The sequence below is a fragment of the Sceloporus occidentalis genome, unplaced genomic scaffold, assembly GCF_023333645.1.
Source record: "Sceloporus occidentalis isolate IW3139 unplaced genomic scaffold, rSceOcc1.0.p SCAF_17, whole genome shotgun sequence".
NCBI lineage: Eukaryota > Metazoa > Chordata > Lepidosauria > Squamata > Phrynosomatidae > Sceloporus > Sceloporus occidentalis.
This window is the reverse complement of record NW_028316997.1, coordinates 14,290,902-14,308,445: the sequence shown is the minus strand read 5'-3', so window position 1 is coordinate 14,308,445 and position 17,544 is coordinate 14,290,902. Positions and strand designations below refer to the sequence as shown.

The 17,544-nt window shown below is 37.3% G+C and overlaps 1 protein-coding gene across 1 annotated transcript in view; it reads left to right on the top strand.

Moving 5' to 3' along the window:
* The window catches only part of LOC149302870 (copine-8-like), a 106,420-nt gene that overhangs the window by 27,534 nt on the left and 61,342 nt on the right, over window positions 1–17,544 (top strand). The window contains exons 2-3 of the mRNA XM_089482030.1: window positions 8,544–8,584; window positions 16,018–16,064. Of these exons, the coding sequence (XP_089338156.1) occupies window positions 8,544–8,584; window positions 16,018–16,064 (88 nt within the window). The remainder of the gene's footprint in view (window positions 1–8,543; window positions 8,585–16,017; window positions 16,065–17,544) is intronic.

Below are 17,544 nucleotides of genomic sequence, written 5' to 3'. Positions count from 1 at the left end.
TCTCTTTGTTTCTGCCATCATTTAATATTTATATTCGAATTCCAAGAAGGATGCAGATTCCTCTATAGTAGCCGTAAATTGTTGTGCTCATTCTATGCACAGTTGTTGAAACGTTTAACTACATCAAATCATTACTCTTGTATATTCATATGCAATATGCAGTTAAATGCTTAATTAATAAACAGTGACTTTACAAAACAGAATTATGTAGTCTACACAATCCACTGCAAAAATGTCATTCCTCCCCCAAAGTGGGTGATATATTATTTAAAATGGTTTGGAATGTATTTGATGGCCATCACCCCCTTGGTTATCATAACCCCTCATACATCATACACATATGATAGGAGCATGAGAGTGATGTGAGCTGTTGCAGCCCCTCTTGCGCAGAAACCTCCCATGCCTTTTAGGGTGCTCCCAAGTTTCCTTGGTGTACAAGTGGACCCTTGAAAGCTGCCACTAATCCCATATCTTGATTATATTTGTGTAAAATTGTCACTGGTTTGTATGTGTTCCGTAATATATCCCTTGTTAAGTGATATGTTCTTTGATGCAGTTGTTTAGATAAAACAGTACTTTGCTGGAGAGGAGGGCTTCAGTATTTACATGTGCAAACACACACACACATGAAAATACTTTTCCATTCCTCCCCCCCTTTTTTTTCTTTAGACCTGTCTGGCAACATATTGATGCTTGTTCTTGTAAACCAGATCCCAGGAAAAGCACTGGGATATGAAGCCAAAACTAAGAGTTGTATGGACAGCTGCTACTTAATCAAACGGACAGTTGGTTACATGTTTAATAGCATATAATTCAGATGGGGGGGGGAAACTGAATTGCATTATCTTCTAGATTGTGATTTGGAATCTGTACAAAGGAATATGTTTAAATAGTAGTGTATTGGTTTATTATGAATATTTCTTACATGTTAAGGCAGTGATTTGGAATGTAGACTTACAGTAAAAAAAAAAAAAAAAAAGCCAAAATACATTTTTTCACCCAATTGTGTTGCCTTGTGATTTTCTTTAATCTGTGGCACTTAAAACTGATTTGGCAAATATCACTTGAGGCTACTTTGCAATGTACCTCATACATCATTATGTAAATAGCCATAGTTATTTCATTTCACGGATAATGAACAGGTTGGGCAGTTTAATTTGTGAAAATACCTCTGTATACCTCTGTTACAAACAAGTTTGCCCTGAACACTAATTTATTACCAATCTATTTTACAAAAGCATATTCATTACATACAGATACAAAGTCCAGTACAAAGTCTACACAATCAGGTGAAAACAGACCTGGCAGTGTTGTCATGTATCTAAATGGGCATGAAACCGATCAAGAACCGACCTAGTAAGACAAAGCGATCAAAACTCAAACGACAAAAAATTAACCCCTTACCATTTCAAGGAGATACCAGCATAAACATTTTTTTATTGCTCTTTCATTGTGGTTAACAAAGAGAGATAGTTGAAACCACCTCCCACGCCAATCTTACATGTCTAGCACCGAGTCCAGATCACTTTCCCATCCTTTTCAAATACTGTGGTGTATCCTTATGTCCCTGATACCTGGGAGTAAAGAATCGATAGCTGAACTTTATCAATTGGATTATGTAAACAATAATTAAAAAATGAAGATAGGGATGTTTATGTGACATTGGCGAATTGTGGGGAAGTTACAAAGCTTCTTAGCTGCATATAGGGGAAAGAAATCAAAATAATTCAGTTTTATTAACAAAATTAATACATGGATAGTTATGCTGATGTCTACATGAAGGACGTTATTCACTTTAAGAAAATGGTGTTGGTGGTCCCTAAGAGAAAAGTGTATTTTTTTATTTCAGTATTGTGACAGAATGACCTGTCATACAGGGCCCCAAGGTAGGCAGAGATGGCTCCGGCCTGGCTGCATAACAAACATGGCTCAAGCAGGAACTCCATTGTGTTAACAAATCCCATTAACAGGATTACTGCCAGGAGGATATTCAGTAGCCAAAGGGGATTAAAGGTTGGGTCGTCTACATGTACCTGTTTATTAATGTTAATTCAATTATGTGGATATATAAGGCTATGTTTTACATCAATAAAATGTTCCATTTGTTCTTCACAATCATGGTGGTCGTGACTACTTTTGTGATCTAAGACAAAGATCCATCTATTAGCCTTTTGAGACTGGAGACTATCCTGGAGGGACAGACGAAGGATTCATAAGGTATCTATAACCCTAACTAAGCAACCCATTACAAGTATGTTTCCTGAAATGCATTCCTACACTGAGCTAAAACAAATCTAGAGGTGATTAATCACTGGCAAGCAATCTAAGTACTTGTCTAGTTGGAGGACTGGCCCTCATTGTAATGCAAATCTCAACACAAAGAGCAATCTCTCAATGCAAGGTTATTCTGTAAAGTTTAGTTTGAAGATTGCAAGCTCGTTTGAGCAGGGCCCTCCTCACCTGTTGTCTCTGTAAATTAATTTGTTATGTTACATACTACTTATGTCCTGTCTACCCATTGTACAGCGCTACGGAATTTGATGGCGCTCTATAAAACAATAAATATTAATAATATTGTATAGCGTAAAACAGAGACTAGAGAACTTTCCATCAGTGGGAGAATCCTTTTTGTTTTTGTGCATCTGTGCCTCCAGAATACTAATTTGCCCCTTTGGTCAAGAACCTCACCCCAAGTTGGTTATAATATGAGACATTAAATCACAACCTCTGCACACATATATACTAAATGTCAGATATAATATAATCTGACTGTTTTACGGTCACTATGGGGAGGAGTGCGTGTGGCAAAAGGGGAGGGGCTTGTCTGGGTGGAGCCAGGGGGGCGTCAAAATTGTGTTTTGCCTAGGGTGGCAAAAATCCTTGCACCAGCCCTGATTATCGGTAGGAATCTAGCTAGGTCTGTCTATTATCTATTTATCTAGTTGTGTGCAATTATGAATGGTAACATGTTCATGGCATGTTGAGGTAGCTCAGTTGGTAGATGCCCCTGAAAGCCGAGCCTATTCAAATCCAGGTGGAGTCAACTCAGCCCTACACCCTTCTGAGTTCACAAAATGAGTACCACTTATTTGGTAATAACAGCTATTGTTCAGTGGTGAGTGTGTGCTAAAAACCACAGTTACTCCCACATGGTCAAAGGCGCGATATAAATTATGTTAACCAAGTTATTATTTTTTTGTGTATGTGTGTAATGAAAACCATTCACTTGGGGAGGTGAATATTTTAGGGCACCCATATTCAAGATGGAATTTCAGCTGTGATATACCAGTGAGAAAAGGGACCAAATATATATTAAATCAGAGTGGAATATGACGTACTTTATGAAAAAATTATGCAATGGCAATGAACCAGGGAATCTGAATGCTGACCATGTCTGAAATTCACCATGGTTTTCAGAGGCTTTGATGTGATAAGCGAGAGAGAGGTAGCACAAAAGTAGAACAGTCTCCCAGCATAAGTGGTAGAAATTTAGAAGTGCATGGGGTAGGCAAATGGCAACACCAAGCACAGATAAAGGTTAAAAAGAATTTACAACCGCAAAAAAAGGCAGACTAGGTGGCCTGAATGTTTATCTGCTGTGAAATTGTACATTTATGATACCCAGGGCTTAAGCATGTGAGTGCCCACGTGTGCCTACAGAGTACTCTTGAGGATTAGCATATTTCCCAACCATGTTCACCCAATACCAGTCGTTTTCCACTGAAATATTGCTAATGGCAACCATTCAAAATGCCCTTAATTACCCTATACAGATGTATGTTTCAATTTGAATGTTTTAAGTGCATAAATATAATGTTCGATCTACCTTCATCTCAAATATCGCAAAACCTGTGTTTATCAAACGTAAACAACCATCAAAATCCAACAAAGCTTTCCATCTGTTTTGTCAGGCTGTGTATTGTTAGTAGTGAGTCAAAAAAAAAGTGCTCAACATAAAGCAACCCTTTTCCTTTTAATATGTACCCTGCTAAAAATGAACTGATTTAATAATCTACCTTGTTGTTTGATACATACTAATGGTATCTTTACTTTTTAATGGATTGTCATGTTAAGGGAACAGGTCATTATATTAAATTGAAGATCTAACACAAGGAGAATTTAAAACGGCTAATCTTTATTGGGTTAACACATGAAAAGATATAGAACTATATGATTATACAGGATTAACGAGCTGGGGCTAGAGCTTCACAACCCATGGTAAAATGTCAGTATGTATAAACATTTTTGTTATATACATCATATTAATCTACATCTGTGAAAATGAATTGTTTTGTTTAGTTGATATTTTAATTGAGGGGAAAAAATGTTGCTAACAAAATCTTATCTGATCATTTCTATAGAACTTAAACAAAGAATTCTAACAAAATAGATGTCATCAATTATTCTCCTCCAAAGTTTTAGTCTGTGACTCCAGCCTAAGCAATGAAAACTATTTCTTATTAGAACAACAGTGTTTATTTCTTACATCTGTGCTTTCTTTTAAAGAAACAATAGAACTAATTGAGTACATAAATAAATGCTCTGGATAAAATGGCAAGCTTTATGAAAAAATACAAAAGGAGAGTCTTCTTGTGTCTTTCATACACCAGCAATCAGCAGTACCAAAATAAGCTGTATCATTAGAATTTCACATACAAAAGACCATGTAACCCTTCGGAAGACTACACTATTATCAAAAACCGTATTACTATGACTTCTGCGATGTGGTAGAAATAAAAGACAACTTCCCCAAAAAGTACAGCCTATAAATTGTGTGCAGTTTGAGTCTCACATTCCTGTTAAGGTGCTAGACCTAATTAATACTCGCTAGGGCTGCAACTAACGATTATTTTAATAATCGATTAGTTGGCCGATTATTTTTTCGATTAATCGATTAATCGGATAAAAAAAATATGCAAATTTTTAGTTTATTTAAAATAATTTAATGAACTGGATGTTAAAAAACAACTTAAAATTTACATTAACATTCTTATTTTGTTATGATGTAATAAAAAAACAATATTTTCAAAGTACAAAAACCCAAACACAATATTTATGAAACAAAATAACCCCAAACATTCTGAAAAGAGGTGGACTATTACTGTTCAAGAAACTTTGCCCCAGCCCTGGCACTTTGCACCCAGCACTTTGCCCCACCCCTGGCACTTTGCACCCAGCACTTTGCACCCGGCACTTTGCACCCTGCACTCAGCACTTTGCCCCAGCCCTGGCACTTTGCACCCAGCACTTTGCACCCAGCCCTGGCACTTTGCACCCAGAACTTTGCACCCAGCCCTGGCACTTTGCACCCAGCACTTTGCACCCAGCACTTTGCACCCAGCCCTGGCACTTTGCACCCAGCACTTTGCACTGTGCCCCTGCACCCAGTCTCCAACTCTGCCCTGCCCCCACATTCTGCCCTGCCCCCACACTCACACCCTGCCCCCACACTCACACCCTGCACCCACTCTGCCCTGCACCCACACTCACACCCTGCCCTGCATCCACACCCCCACTCTGCCCTGCACCCAGTCTCCCACTCTGCCCTGCACCCCCACCCCCACTCTGCCCTGCACCCAGTCTCCTGCCCTGCCCCCACACTCACACCCTGCCCTGCCCCCCCACCCCCACTCTGCCCTGCATCCCCTGAAACCCCACCCCCACCCCCGCGAACCGCTCTGTGCGAACGGAGCCACTCGCACAGAGCGATTCGCACAGACATGAAGAATACTTACCTCCAGAACGCGTCACATCCGTCACGCAACTAAAAGAAGGCGGAGAGTGCAGAGCGTGTAGCGGAAGCGGGGAACGCTCGCGGAGGTAAGTAAAGGGAGCCAACAACGAATCGATCACTCGATTAATCGATAACGGAAATCGTCGACAACGATTTCCGTTATCGATTATTATCGATTTTATTGATTCGTTGTTTCAGCCCTAATACTCGCAATTATTTTTAATATATTCTTTATAAACAAATGCTAGAGGATAACTACACTACATATGATTAGTAATAATAATTGTAAATAAAGTCTACAGTTGTCTGTGTAAGGGGGTATATACGGAACACACAGATAGATGGTAGATAGATCTACTATCACAAACAAAATAAGAGATTGGGCTTTACTGATACTCATGGGTGTAGGAACCCCTAAAAATCTGGGGGGGGACAGCATTTTCCCCATCAGATCCCCACTTTCTCCCCATCTCTCACACTATCTACCCCGTCTCCCCCTTCTCACTATCTACCCCCTCTCACACTTTCTTACTATCTACCCCTCCCTACCCTCCCTTCTCACTAGCTACCCTCTCCTTACCGCCCCCTTCACACTAGCTACACTCTCTCTACCCCCCTTCTCACTAGCTACCCTCTCCCTAACCCCCTTCTCACTGTCTACCCCAGGTGTGTCCAAGTTTTTTTCTGCAGTAGGCCACTTCACCAGAATTGTATACGTGCACGGGCCGCACTCATTTTTCACTGTGAGAAAATATGGCCTTTAATAAAATATGCAGATTAAAATAAAGTAAATTACACAAAACCTTTACTTTTCCTCTCACTGATTTCTGGGCCTAGAAAGTTTTGTGACTACAAATTCAGGACTCAGGATATTTAAAAATGAAATAGTTCTATTTATTCTAGGGATACACCAAAATGAAAATTCTGGACCAAAACATTCACGGTTCACTTAGCCAAAACCGAAAATGACCCCCCACCTTTAAAAATAATAATAAAAACTCACATTTTTTAAAAATAGCAATATGACTTGGCATGATAGGAGTGTGATTACTAACGGTACATGCTGGTACAGGGTGGCTGTAAGTGATGTGCAAACCCCATATTGCTGGCAGCATCAATACACAAGGGGGGCAGATAGCTAGGTTTCAGCATGTACTGGCTGACTTGGCATGATAGGAGTGTGATTGCTAACAGCAATCACAGTCCCATCATGCCTAGGTTCCAGCACTTACACATCCATGCTATCACACACACACACATTCATTCACAGATTCATTCCCTCAATAACGCATACTGATTCAAACACCCTCCCCACCACCTTACCTGCACTGCAGCTCCTCGATGCCGCTCACAGACTTCAGCAGGGGGCGCGGCCTCCCTCTGCGTTCTCTGGTACTGCACAGAGGAAGCAGGATGTGGTCACGTGAACTCTGCTGGGTTCCGCTTCCTCTGTGCAGTACAGAAGACCCTCCCACAGGTAAGTAGCAGGGCCCGAGGTGCGGACCGCGTAAGATCGGTTGCCCTGGCTGCCGATCTTACACGGGCCGCACCTCGATGTCTCGCGGGCCGCATGTGCGGCATTTCTATTGGGGGGGGTTCCTACGGCCCTGGGGGGGATTTCTTCATTATCGGTCCCCCCCGCATGAGTTACTGGGGGGGGATCTGTCCCCCCCGGTTCCTACGCCCATGCTGATACTAAAGATGATGGCAGTGGTCTGATACGTAGTATAATGAACTCAATCTAACTCCGTCTAAGAGCAAGTGCGATGCTAAGTGGGCTGACTAATTGTTTACTTTTTTGGGTCCTACCTCAGCCATGTTGCATAGTGTACTTGACATTCCTATTAACAAAAAGAAAGAAGTTCGGTATACACTGAAAGTATGGCAGGCCAAAACAAACACTGTTGTAAATGTTGTTGGAAAGACTATTCGAAGAAAGATCGTGTATTAAATTGAGATATTGGGTATATTAACATTTCGCATGTATGGTATTGCATTAGAAATATGTTGCTCATGAATTTCACAACATTTATACTGTAAATGTAAATGCCATAAAATGTACATGACCCCCTTAAAGAAACATTCTGATTTCCATAGGAGTGCAACCAGTCACAGTAGAAGAAGGCCCCCTGCTGGCCAGCCAGGATTTGTAAATCATATTATGAATTAGTAACACCCTACTTTATCTAACAAACCAATCTTCTGTCATAATTATAATTCTAACAAATATAACACATAGAGAGTGAAAATTACGAAATAGAGATTGGTAAATTAAAGCACTCTGCACGTTTCTTCTTTTGTACATTATTTTGGTAAAAAAACAACCCTACAGAATGTTATAAATACATACAGTGGCCATAAAAAGAAAGGCGTTCATACCGTCCATTGGCCCACGGGAACATATTCATTATAGTCGTCTCATTAACATTGTACATTGATGTGTACAAGTCTCTGTACAGTCCATAGCCACGCCAAATTATTCATTTAAAATGTTAGGAGGTAAGATTGTAAGAGTCTATCTGTCACCCTTTTAGAATCTAGAATGTACAATCAAAAAGACAAAAATATTCTTACTTTTCTAAAAATGCATTTAAAAATGTCATGTTTGTCGCTCTGCACATTAATTGAAAGAGTAAACAAACTACTGCAGAAAAACATTTGTAGCAAATAAGCAGTGTCTGAATTAGAATTTGCTCATCAGCAAAGTCAGGTTTTTAGAATATTATAGTATTATTAGCTTGGATAGAATTTTTACATTTGCAATATTTTGTTTGCTGTTTGTTAATTTACATTTGTTTTCTTTAAATAGGAATCTGTTGGACCGAGACACATTTTCCAAATCTGACCCAAGTAAGTAAAACCTAAATGTAATATAATATTTCAATATTCCAAAAATGCGATATTTGTGATTCAGTTCATTAAAATGTATATGTCACCTGTCTATAGAAAAAATTGCAAATTGTAATGACATTTTGTCTAGTATACTGTAAATTTTAATCTGTGTTATAATTCCAGTGTTTTAAAACTTTAGAAGCATAGTTGCAGATCTTATATCTGCACAAGATAATATGAGACCCTATAATTTTTTGGTAACTAAAGTAAGCGTGCATGATATACAGTAATTAGGTGTAATAGTAACCATAAATAGGTTACTGTCTTATTGCGATAATTTATGATACGCTGATTTGAAATATTTTGCACTAGAATTACGTGAAGCTCAAAACGCACAGGATTAATAATACAAGGCAGTGCAGCACAATCTGGAAAATAACGCTCAGAATCAGATTGTTTGACATTTCAAGGCATCTGAGTGTTTTGCACAAATATATGAGTAAAGTGATCATTCAGCCTTCTATTGACCTGTATACATGGATAGCATAATAATAATACAGCGAGCATGGACTAATCACACATTCAAGGCTAATATCTTGACTGTAAAAATTCGCTCTTCGGGTGGTGGAAGGAAGTCTCTCTTTTATATTGTACCGGAGGCTTAAGAGGAAGTTGATTAGTAAATAAAAAATGCATTGGAGTCTGCAAAACGTTTTTTGGACTAGATCGCACCTTTTAAGAGATACAATTTGACTTCATTACACAGTTTATTATCACATTATTTTATTTATACTATATACCTGCAACCTTATATGCAGACACGTATTATTATTCGGCGCTGCCCCTACTACACCCCTTGATGACCGCTGGGATATGATGTCATATTTCAGCGCAATACATGTGTGGCATGGAGGAAGGTCACTATGGAGGCTGTGCTGGTTAGGCACATTGCTCCATAATGTATTTGCGACAGTTACAAGGCGGGATCTCTGATCTCCAACTGGCCCTAGGATAAGTGGCGCTCCAGAGAGCCCAATTTCCCAGTAGGGCAATCAGGCTCCCAGTTATGCAGCACAGGTGCTGCCATCTCCTGGAAGTGCTGCGCATTGGCTAGTTGTCCTAGTCGAGAATACATCACTGCATATAAAATATATATATATATATATATATATATATATATATATATATATATATATATATATATAATTGAGTTATACAATGGCACCTTGTATCACTTTATGCCAGTTAATAATATATTGAGGAAGATAGCTCATATTACAGTCTTGGTGTTCCTCTTACACCATTAATTTACTGTCACAAATGTGAAGAAATATCTGCCTAACTATAGCTTTGAGTTATTAGGCTATTCAGGAAGAGCAGCATCAAATGACACAGATAATGATCAACTGGCTGTATAGAAAGTTCACATGTAATGGCTTCTAATGATAACCATGTAAAATCATCAATTGGCAAACAAAAGACTAAATCTGGAAGGTTGCCCTTTATGGAAGTAGTGCTCAGTTTGTCAGGGAATTTAGTGTCCTACCACTACAAATTAGCATAATGTGAAAACATTGTAGCCAGTACTACTTGCGTATCACTCATATAAAAATGACTGGATATAATAAATATGTAGTAACAAGCAAACAATAACCCAAAAAGCAGTTGACTCAATAGGTCTCCATATATCCATTCCCCTTTGAGACAATACGTCTGACTTAGGCGTTTTAACATAAAAAGGTAACATCTCTTGGTTTGTAGGTAAGAATAACACACTTTACCTACTGAGTCAGTTAAAAAACTTGGACCGTAAACCTAACAATTTAATTGTAGGCAAGCACTCAGATGCATTTCATTTATCTTGCTGACTATGGCAAATGACCATGTTATTGGCTAATGCGCAGGTTCTGTGATGTAACTTCATAATTTTAAATAAATAGACATTGATTTACTTAATGGCTTTCCTTTGCTCAATTTTTTTGGCTGGAAAAATTGATGAACCACTTTTTCTGGTATCATCCTATTATATCTATATCATATATTATATAGATGGAATATGTAACTATTTAGTTCTGTCTGTATCTACCAGTAGTGTAGAAAGAAATATATAATGATAACTGATCATAGTTTAGACTACATTATTCGTTCACATGGGAGCTTATTTAGCATATATTATTTCTGATATTCACATCAGTCCTTCTTAGAGGAGTCTGATGAGCAAGGCTTTCATTCTTGCTATGATTTAACATTCCGTACAACATAGAACCGAAACTTCATTATATTCAAATACATTTCAGCAGGGTTAAAGTAGGCAAGAAATGTGTCTTGGATTCATCACAGAATCATCCCTTAAGTGGTGCTACAGTATGTCAGTGTTATTTTGAAATTTGCTTTGTGCTCAACACTGTGCTCATGAGGAGTTGTAAAGTTATTTTTTCACAGTACATTTTAGCACAGCCTATCTAAACAGATCGCAATCATTGAACCATCTGTGAATTGCGTGCGCACAATTTTAGCTTGTCTAAGAACTACAAGCATGGATGTTTTAGGGAAAATGCAGTGTCTGTCTCAAATAAGGAAGGATATAAGGCTAGCAGCATTAATATATCAATTTGGAACTTTTAGCATGGGAATCATATATAATACTAAAAAAAATGGCTTATATCTACAAGTATTCATCTGTTACTTATGAAGAACTGCATAACACTTTTATCAGTGGCATAATACAGCCCTCCAATTCTCGTGTGTGTGCATGTATGTATGTGTATATATATATATATATATGTGTGTGTGTGTGTGTATATATTTATGTATATATATATATATATATATATTTCAGTTTGTTAATCAAGGCATTAAGTGTACTCGCATGCTAACACTCGCTAAAATACAAGTTGTTTGAGAAGGCCTGCCAATTTAAACTTTGCATGTTTCTGGTGAGGGCAATCAAAGGCATGCAAGTGTAATGAGAACTGGCTCATCTCCTTCCCTGAAAATCCCCAATCCCCCCGCAATATACAATAGAATGAATAAATAAAAGTAACAGGGTCCCAAGTAATTCCTGTTAACCAAAGAGGGTGATGACTATCACCTCTCTTTTTTCCTCCCATTCTTTGTGTGGTGGGGCAAGGGGAGTCCAACTGTCAGAGGTATGGTGAGTGCCATTATATATATAATATAATATAAAATATGGCAGTGGTCCTAGCCCCACCACACATTGGGTGGGGGAAGATGGGGGCAATGATCTACCCCATTATTTAATTATTTTGTACATTTTTTATTTTTTTTTGCAATATTTTCTGCTGCAGATTCACATGTTTGCCAACTTGAATAGATCAATTTGTGTTTTCCATGATGTTAATGATATTCGGTATCTGTTGTTCTCCAGATTGTGCAACACTGCTGAATATGTGTGTGTGATGTGAAGTGCCAGAACTTGATGTGATCTGTTCACACACTGGTTATATAGAAAAACAGCTCAGTCAGCACTGAAGGTGCAGACACGTTTTAAAATGTAACTTTTATCTAATATTTATTCCTTCCGTCTTCCTCTCTGATTTGTTATAACAAAACACAGGAATGTTTTTGCTATGGCCGACTTGACTGTAATACGTTCTGTTGCAAGGGAACGATGCATTTGTAGCACCTAAAAGTCCACATATCTCCATGCTACTGCCTGACACCAGTTTCTCATTGAGATTCTGCTTGGTTTACTGACACATAGGGTCAGTAAAGCAAAACAGTTTCCCTCATTGACCAGGGGACAACTGTGACATGACTGTTTATTTAAGTTATGCATTACTTAGCCTGTATTTAGTGATACATATATTATATATAGTTACTGTAGACAGAGGAGGTAGGTGGGAGAAAAGCCAATACAGATACGTTTTTATATCAACAAATTAGATGCAGTTCTGGAAATAAATGCTTGCGCTTCTTGATCCATTTAATGTGTCTATATAATTAACTGCTGTTATTGTTACTGTTATGGTTCACTGCCATTGAGCTACTTATGCAAATATTTACATTTCATTTTATTTTAGTTTACCTTTGCATGCTTTGTAAAAAAAACATATAATTTGACGGCAAATAAGAACCCATCGGCCCATCAGTAATTTTTACTCATGTAGAGTCTCAGACCTTTATCAGTGCTTGGTCTTGTTTTATATTAGGGATACCTTTAAGCCTTTCCCATGCATGTTAAATTCCCTCACTGGATTGACCCCTTACACTTATAACGTGAGGCAGTTCCACTTATCTACCACCCTCTCTGTAAGTAAAATTCCTTACATTACATCTACACCTCTGACCCTCCAAGTATAGCCTCTTGTTCCCCCCTGAAATAAACTTTATTTTATGAAATCCTTTCATTGCATGGATGAGTTATATATAAGGAGGTGAATTTCAAATTTATTTTTAATATTAATTATTAGAATTGTATGTGGTGAACAGGCTCTCCGGTTGCAGTTCTTTTTTTCTTGGCTTCTCATAAAAGTTTTTTTTTTTTTTTAAATGGTAGCCATACATCAAATAGTAATGTTTCTCGTTAGAATGTTTCTCATTCATAAGAAGAGTTAACTGGTTTGTTCATTAATTTTTATTGCCTGTCTATAAAATGTTTGTATGAATATTCTTTTTTTTTATAAGTCGATGGCAAAATAAACATACTTTTTACAAGGAAAGTTGTGTTTTGTTATAACTTGCTTGTAATGCTTTTTTAACATTTTAACTTTTGACTTGTGTTTGTACATGACATGAACATCATCACAGTTCTGCCTTTTTAAGCGGTTTTCTTTTCTTTCTTGGTCCAGTGAAACCTGGCTTATGGCATTGCCAACGAGCCAATGAATTTGAGCAACGTTGTTATGATTCGCAATGTTCCCCTTATTCATTAGCTTGTTAGCAATGGTGTTTCTCACCAGTTTTCTACCAATAATCGCAGGACCAACAAAATTAAATTGCCGATCTGTTGTGCGACTCTTGTGATAATATCAAAGTCAATATGGAAGAACACAGTGTTTTTGAAAATATCAAAAATAAGTGGTAAGTATTGTTGGTTTTAAAACTTCTTTGTTGAGATATATTGATTTAATTGTCTAACAAACAAAATAGGCTTTCAAAATCACAGCATGTAAAATCTTGATGAAATTATGTGATTGTATGTTATTTGTAAAAAAGGCTTTATTGACAGTGGCATTTTTGAAAAACTGGATGAATTTGTTATTGATTAGTAAGCATATTCCCAATTTACACAAAAAAAGTATGACTATGCCCTAGTTTTGTTTAGGCATCTGTTTTATGAGTCTTGCTAGGTTCCCATGTTGTGTGTTTTAGGAAGCCTGACTGGCCTTGCTAATTCAAAGACTGTGAATAATAGAAAGAGACATTCTTGTGTCCATCATGAAACGGACTGTCAATGCATTGGATGAAATTTACTTTGGCACATAATTGTGCAACAATGAAACACTTCAAACCGTTTTGGTTTGTTCATGATGCTTTGATGTTGTGTCATCTCATAATATATGCAGTGCACGACTCAAGCTGACATGCTGACGTACCCTTTCAAGAGAATTGGCAACGCGTGATCTAATTTCATCTTTTTACAAAAACGTTCATCATTCATTCCATAACTCTGTGTGAGCACCTGTGAGTCTTAAAACATTCAACATTATGCATCTAATATCATGGCTCTTTCTTCTCTCAAACCTTTCTTATAAGAATGCTTATAATGAAAGTTCTCCAAAAAGCGTTTGTGTCGCCGAAATTCATGGAGACATTTTGTTATGTGAATATTTCCAATATTTTTGTAATTTGTCCTGTAATTATCTGTTGATCATCTAATTAAATATTCTTAATTTAAGTAAAATGCAAATACAAAGTATTGTTTTAAAATGTGATTATTTGAAATGTTCTCAAAGTGACTTAATTTGGTGTATAGGCTTTGCATTTGAATGTGTTTGTGAAATGTTCCACCTGTTAGAATGTTTGCCTCTTCTACTAAATGGGTTTCCGTCACTAGCAAGCTAACATAATGCTTACTGGATCCTCACGTTCATAAAACTATGTATTTAAATATAGAAGAAGGCATGTTTTATGCAGCGTCAGAAAATAGATGGCTTTTTCTCACATCACAGGATAATTGTGAATGAAATTGAAAAGATTTACTACATGCGAGAAGTGGGGGAAATCAATGTGATCTTTTTATCAAAAAGTAGCGTACCTTAAAGAGATATCTGGTTCCCATAGTATGTGCATGGCTATTTGCAAATGACATATACCACTCTTTCCATAACCATCATGACAGATCTAAGTTTGCATTGAATATTGGTGATATCAGGAACATTGCATATATATTTAAATATGTAAAAAGACCAGAACATGGCTTTTCTACTACACTACGTATTATAGAAAGCCGACATCATTAAACAGCCCTACAAACTGAACATCATCAATGCGTAGTTTGAGCTGTCATTTTTAGAGAGGACTATATTCTGAGCTAACTGACTTTGAACTAGGTACTATGTCAGACATAACCTCTAGAAGTTTATACATCCATATAGCTCATGTATTTATTTATTAAATAATAAAACCCTATACTGCCTCCTATAATCTCGTGAGACTGAATTCCAGGTCCTAGCTGCCTCAAAGGCTAGCCACAGATATTGGAACCCCTAATTGCATTGATGTAATGTTAATGTCATGCCAACCAGTGGCAGGTACTGTACACTATATGCCAGTTTTATGAAAAAAGTTACAAAGGTGTGTGTATATATAGCAACAGAGTCATAATGTACAAGTACTTATGAGTATGCAGTAATATGCCTTTTCTATGTACTGGAGTAGCTCTTGTGCTTTTGCATTGGTATATTAATGAAATATTTTTGTAGCTGTGACCTTTTAACAGATCTTGACACTTACTGTGTCTAGAATGGGAAACATTTTGTAGCTGTGCTCAACTATTGTAACTTACACAGCAGGCAAAATTACAGCTGACAGCCTAGCCTAGTTTTCCAGGTTGTGATTCATGTGTCTAGGTCTAGTTGTATATGAAAAGTAGCAGGGCAAACTAATGCCTTTACAGTATAGACATGCATATCACAGGTTGGTGAATCATACGCAAACCATAGAACAATCTGGAAATAACACTCATTTCACCCTATTTTATTATCATGCTCATTTGTTTCCAAAAGTTATATCTTGCGTTAACTGTATTAGTATCACACTTGCATATTTCCCATACTGTAACACCGTATTTTACTGTGATCCTGTTCGATAGTCATTACTTTTTGATTTCTTTTAAATCATAGCATTTGACAGTTATAGAGATAAATAACTACCGAAGCAATCGATTTGTTTGTGAGACATAAGATTATTGAAATTGCGGATTTGAAGGATATGGAGCATGTGCTTAAGTATGCAAAATCTCATATTTCTATTTAATCTCCTTACAGTTTGTGTATTGTATACGCAAGGCATTGGAAACAAAGAATGGAGAGAGGTATGTTTTTTTTTCTTTCTTTCATTGCAATATGTTTGTTAACTGGGATCCCTTCTTGGATGCATGCTACCTGTTGGGTGTTTAAGTGTCCTTGGTGGTTTAGACCAGGAAGTTAGATCATTTTTCTGACTTCCATAAGGTGAATCTGATGAGCTTGGTTACAGCCAATCAAAAGCAGAAGTGTAATTATAAAGTTGTTCTATTTTGGGGGTATCAATGCTGCTAATCTAATTCCCTTACCACAATGCTCGAGGCAGGAGGTTAACCTACTGTCAGTGATATAGCATGAAGACGAGGAAATGTGCCTGCCTATCTGGTTCATGTGTAGCAACGGACACGGGCAACATTCTGAGTTCATTACAAAGCTCTTGCCAGTGGAATGCTGGAGAAGATAGTTTTCTTCCTAGTAGAGGCACAAATGTTCCGTTTCCCTGATCTTCTAGGTATACATTTAGAGGCAACAAAACTCAGATCCAGTGTGGTAATGGCCTGTTTTTAAAGTGACAGCTTAAATGACACAATCACATTGATTTAAAGAGTCACGTTAATCTTGCACAGTATATTATTAGGAAATATTGAATGCATTGTTTTAGTATGTGGAATTTCTTAACAATTCTATGGAGTCACTAGGAAAGTGATATGTTCTTTCAGCAGCCAAGCAGTCCCTAAATTTGCAGTGGGGAGATGATGCTGGGTGTGAGAAATGGGTAAATCATTGCCAATGGTAAAAGTCACCTATTGGGGGAAGATGTCCAGTACCCCATCTTGGTGCCTTTGGTCACCCTAGGGTGAGATGCCAGGAACAAGATCACTATACACTAAGTTGATTGAATTTACCTTTTCCTGGAAGTGCTGGTTAGCCAAATTCTTTCCTTTCTCATATTTGTGATATCTTGATTCATGTAGCTGGATTAGAATTGACCATTTTAACCTTTTTTGTTAAAATATGTATTTCTCCAGTGTTGATTAAAATTCCTTCTTATTAAAGAATGAATATTGTACTTTTGGAATCTAGGAGGATTGTGTTACCATTTCTGGTCATAAATATAAATGATTGCACCAGTGTTAATCCCTCGCAAACAAAATGAGAAAATCATTCTGGTGATTTTAACTTAATGGATAGATGATTATGGTGCTGTATAGCGTTTTCCTTGTAAGATGTTCTAATGACACAAGCGAAAAAAAAGATGAATGGTTTCTATTCTCCTTGAAAATCAGCTCTGTTTAAACGTCAGTACATTAACGCAAAAGAGGAAATTGCTACAACCCCTTGAAATAATAGTTTTAGCATAAGACATCTTGAAACATTAGCAATTTTCATCATATATATTACCCATGCTTGAAGCTACATTTACTTCACATATACAGTGTCTGAAAGATTTACACAATTAAAGCTTCTGAAACAGATGGCATCATCAGCAGTTTATTAAACTAGGAGTGCTTATAGAATTGCAATTTATTTCCTCTGAAAACCAAATCT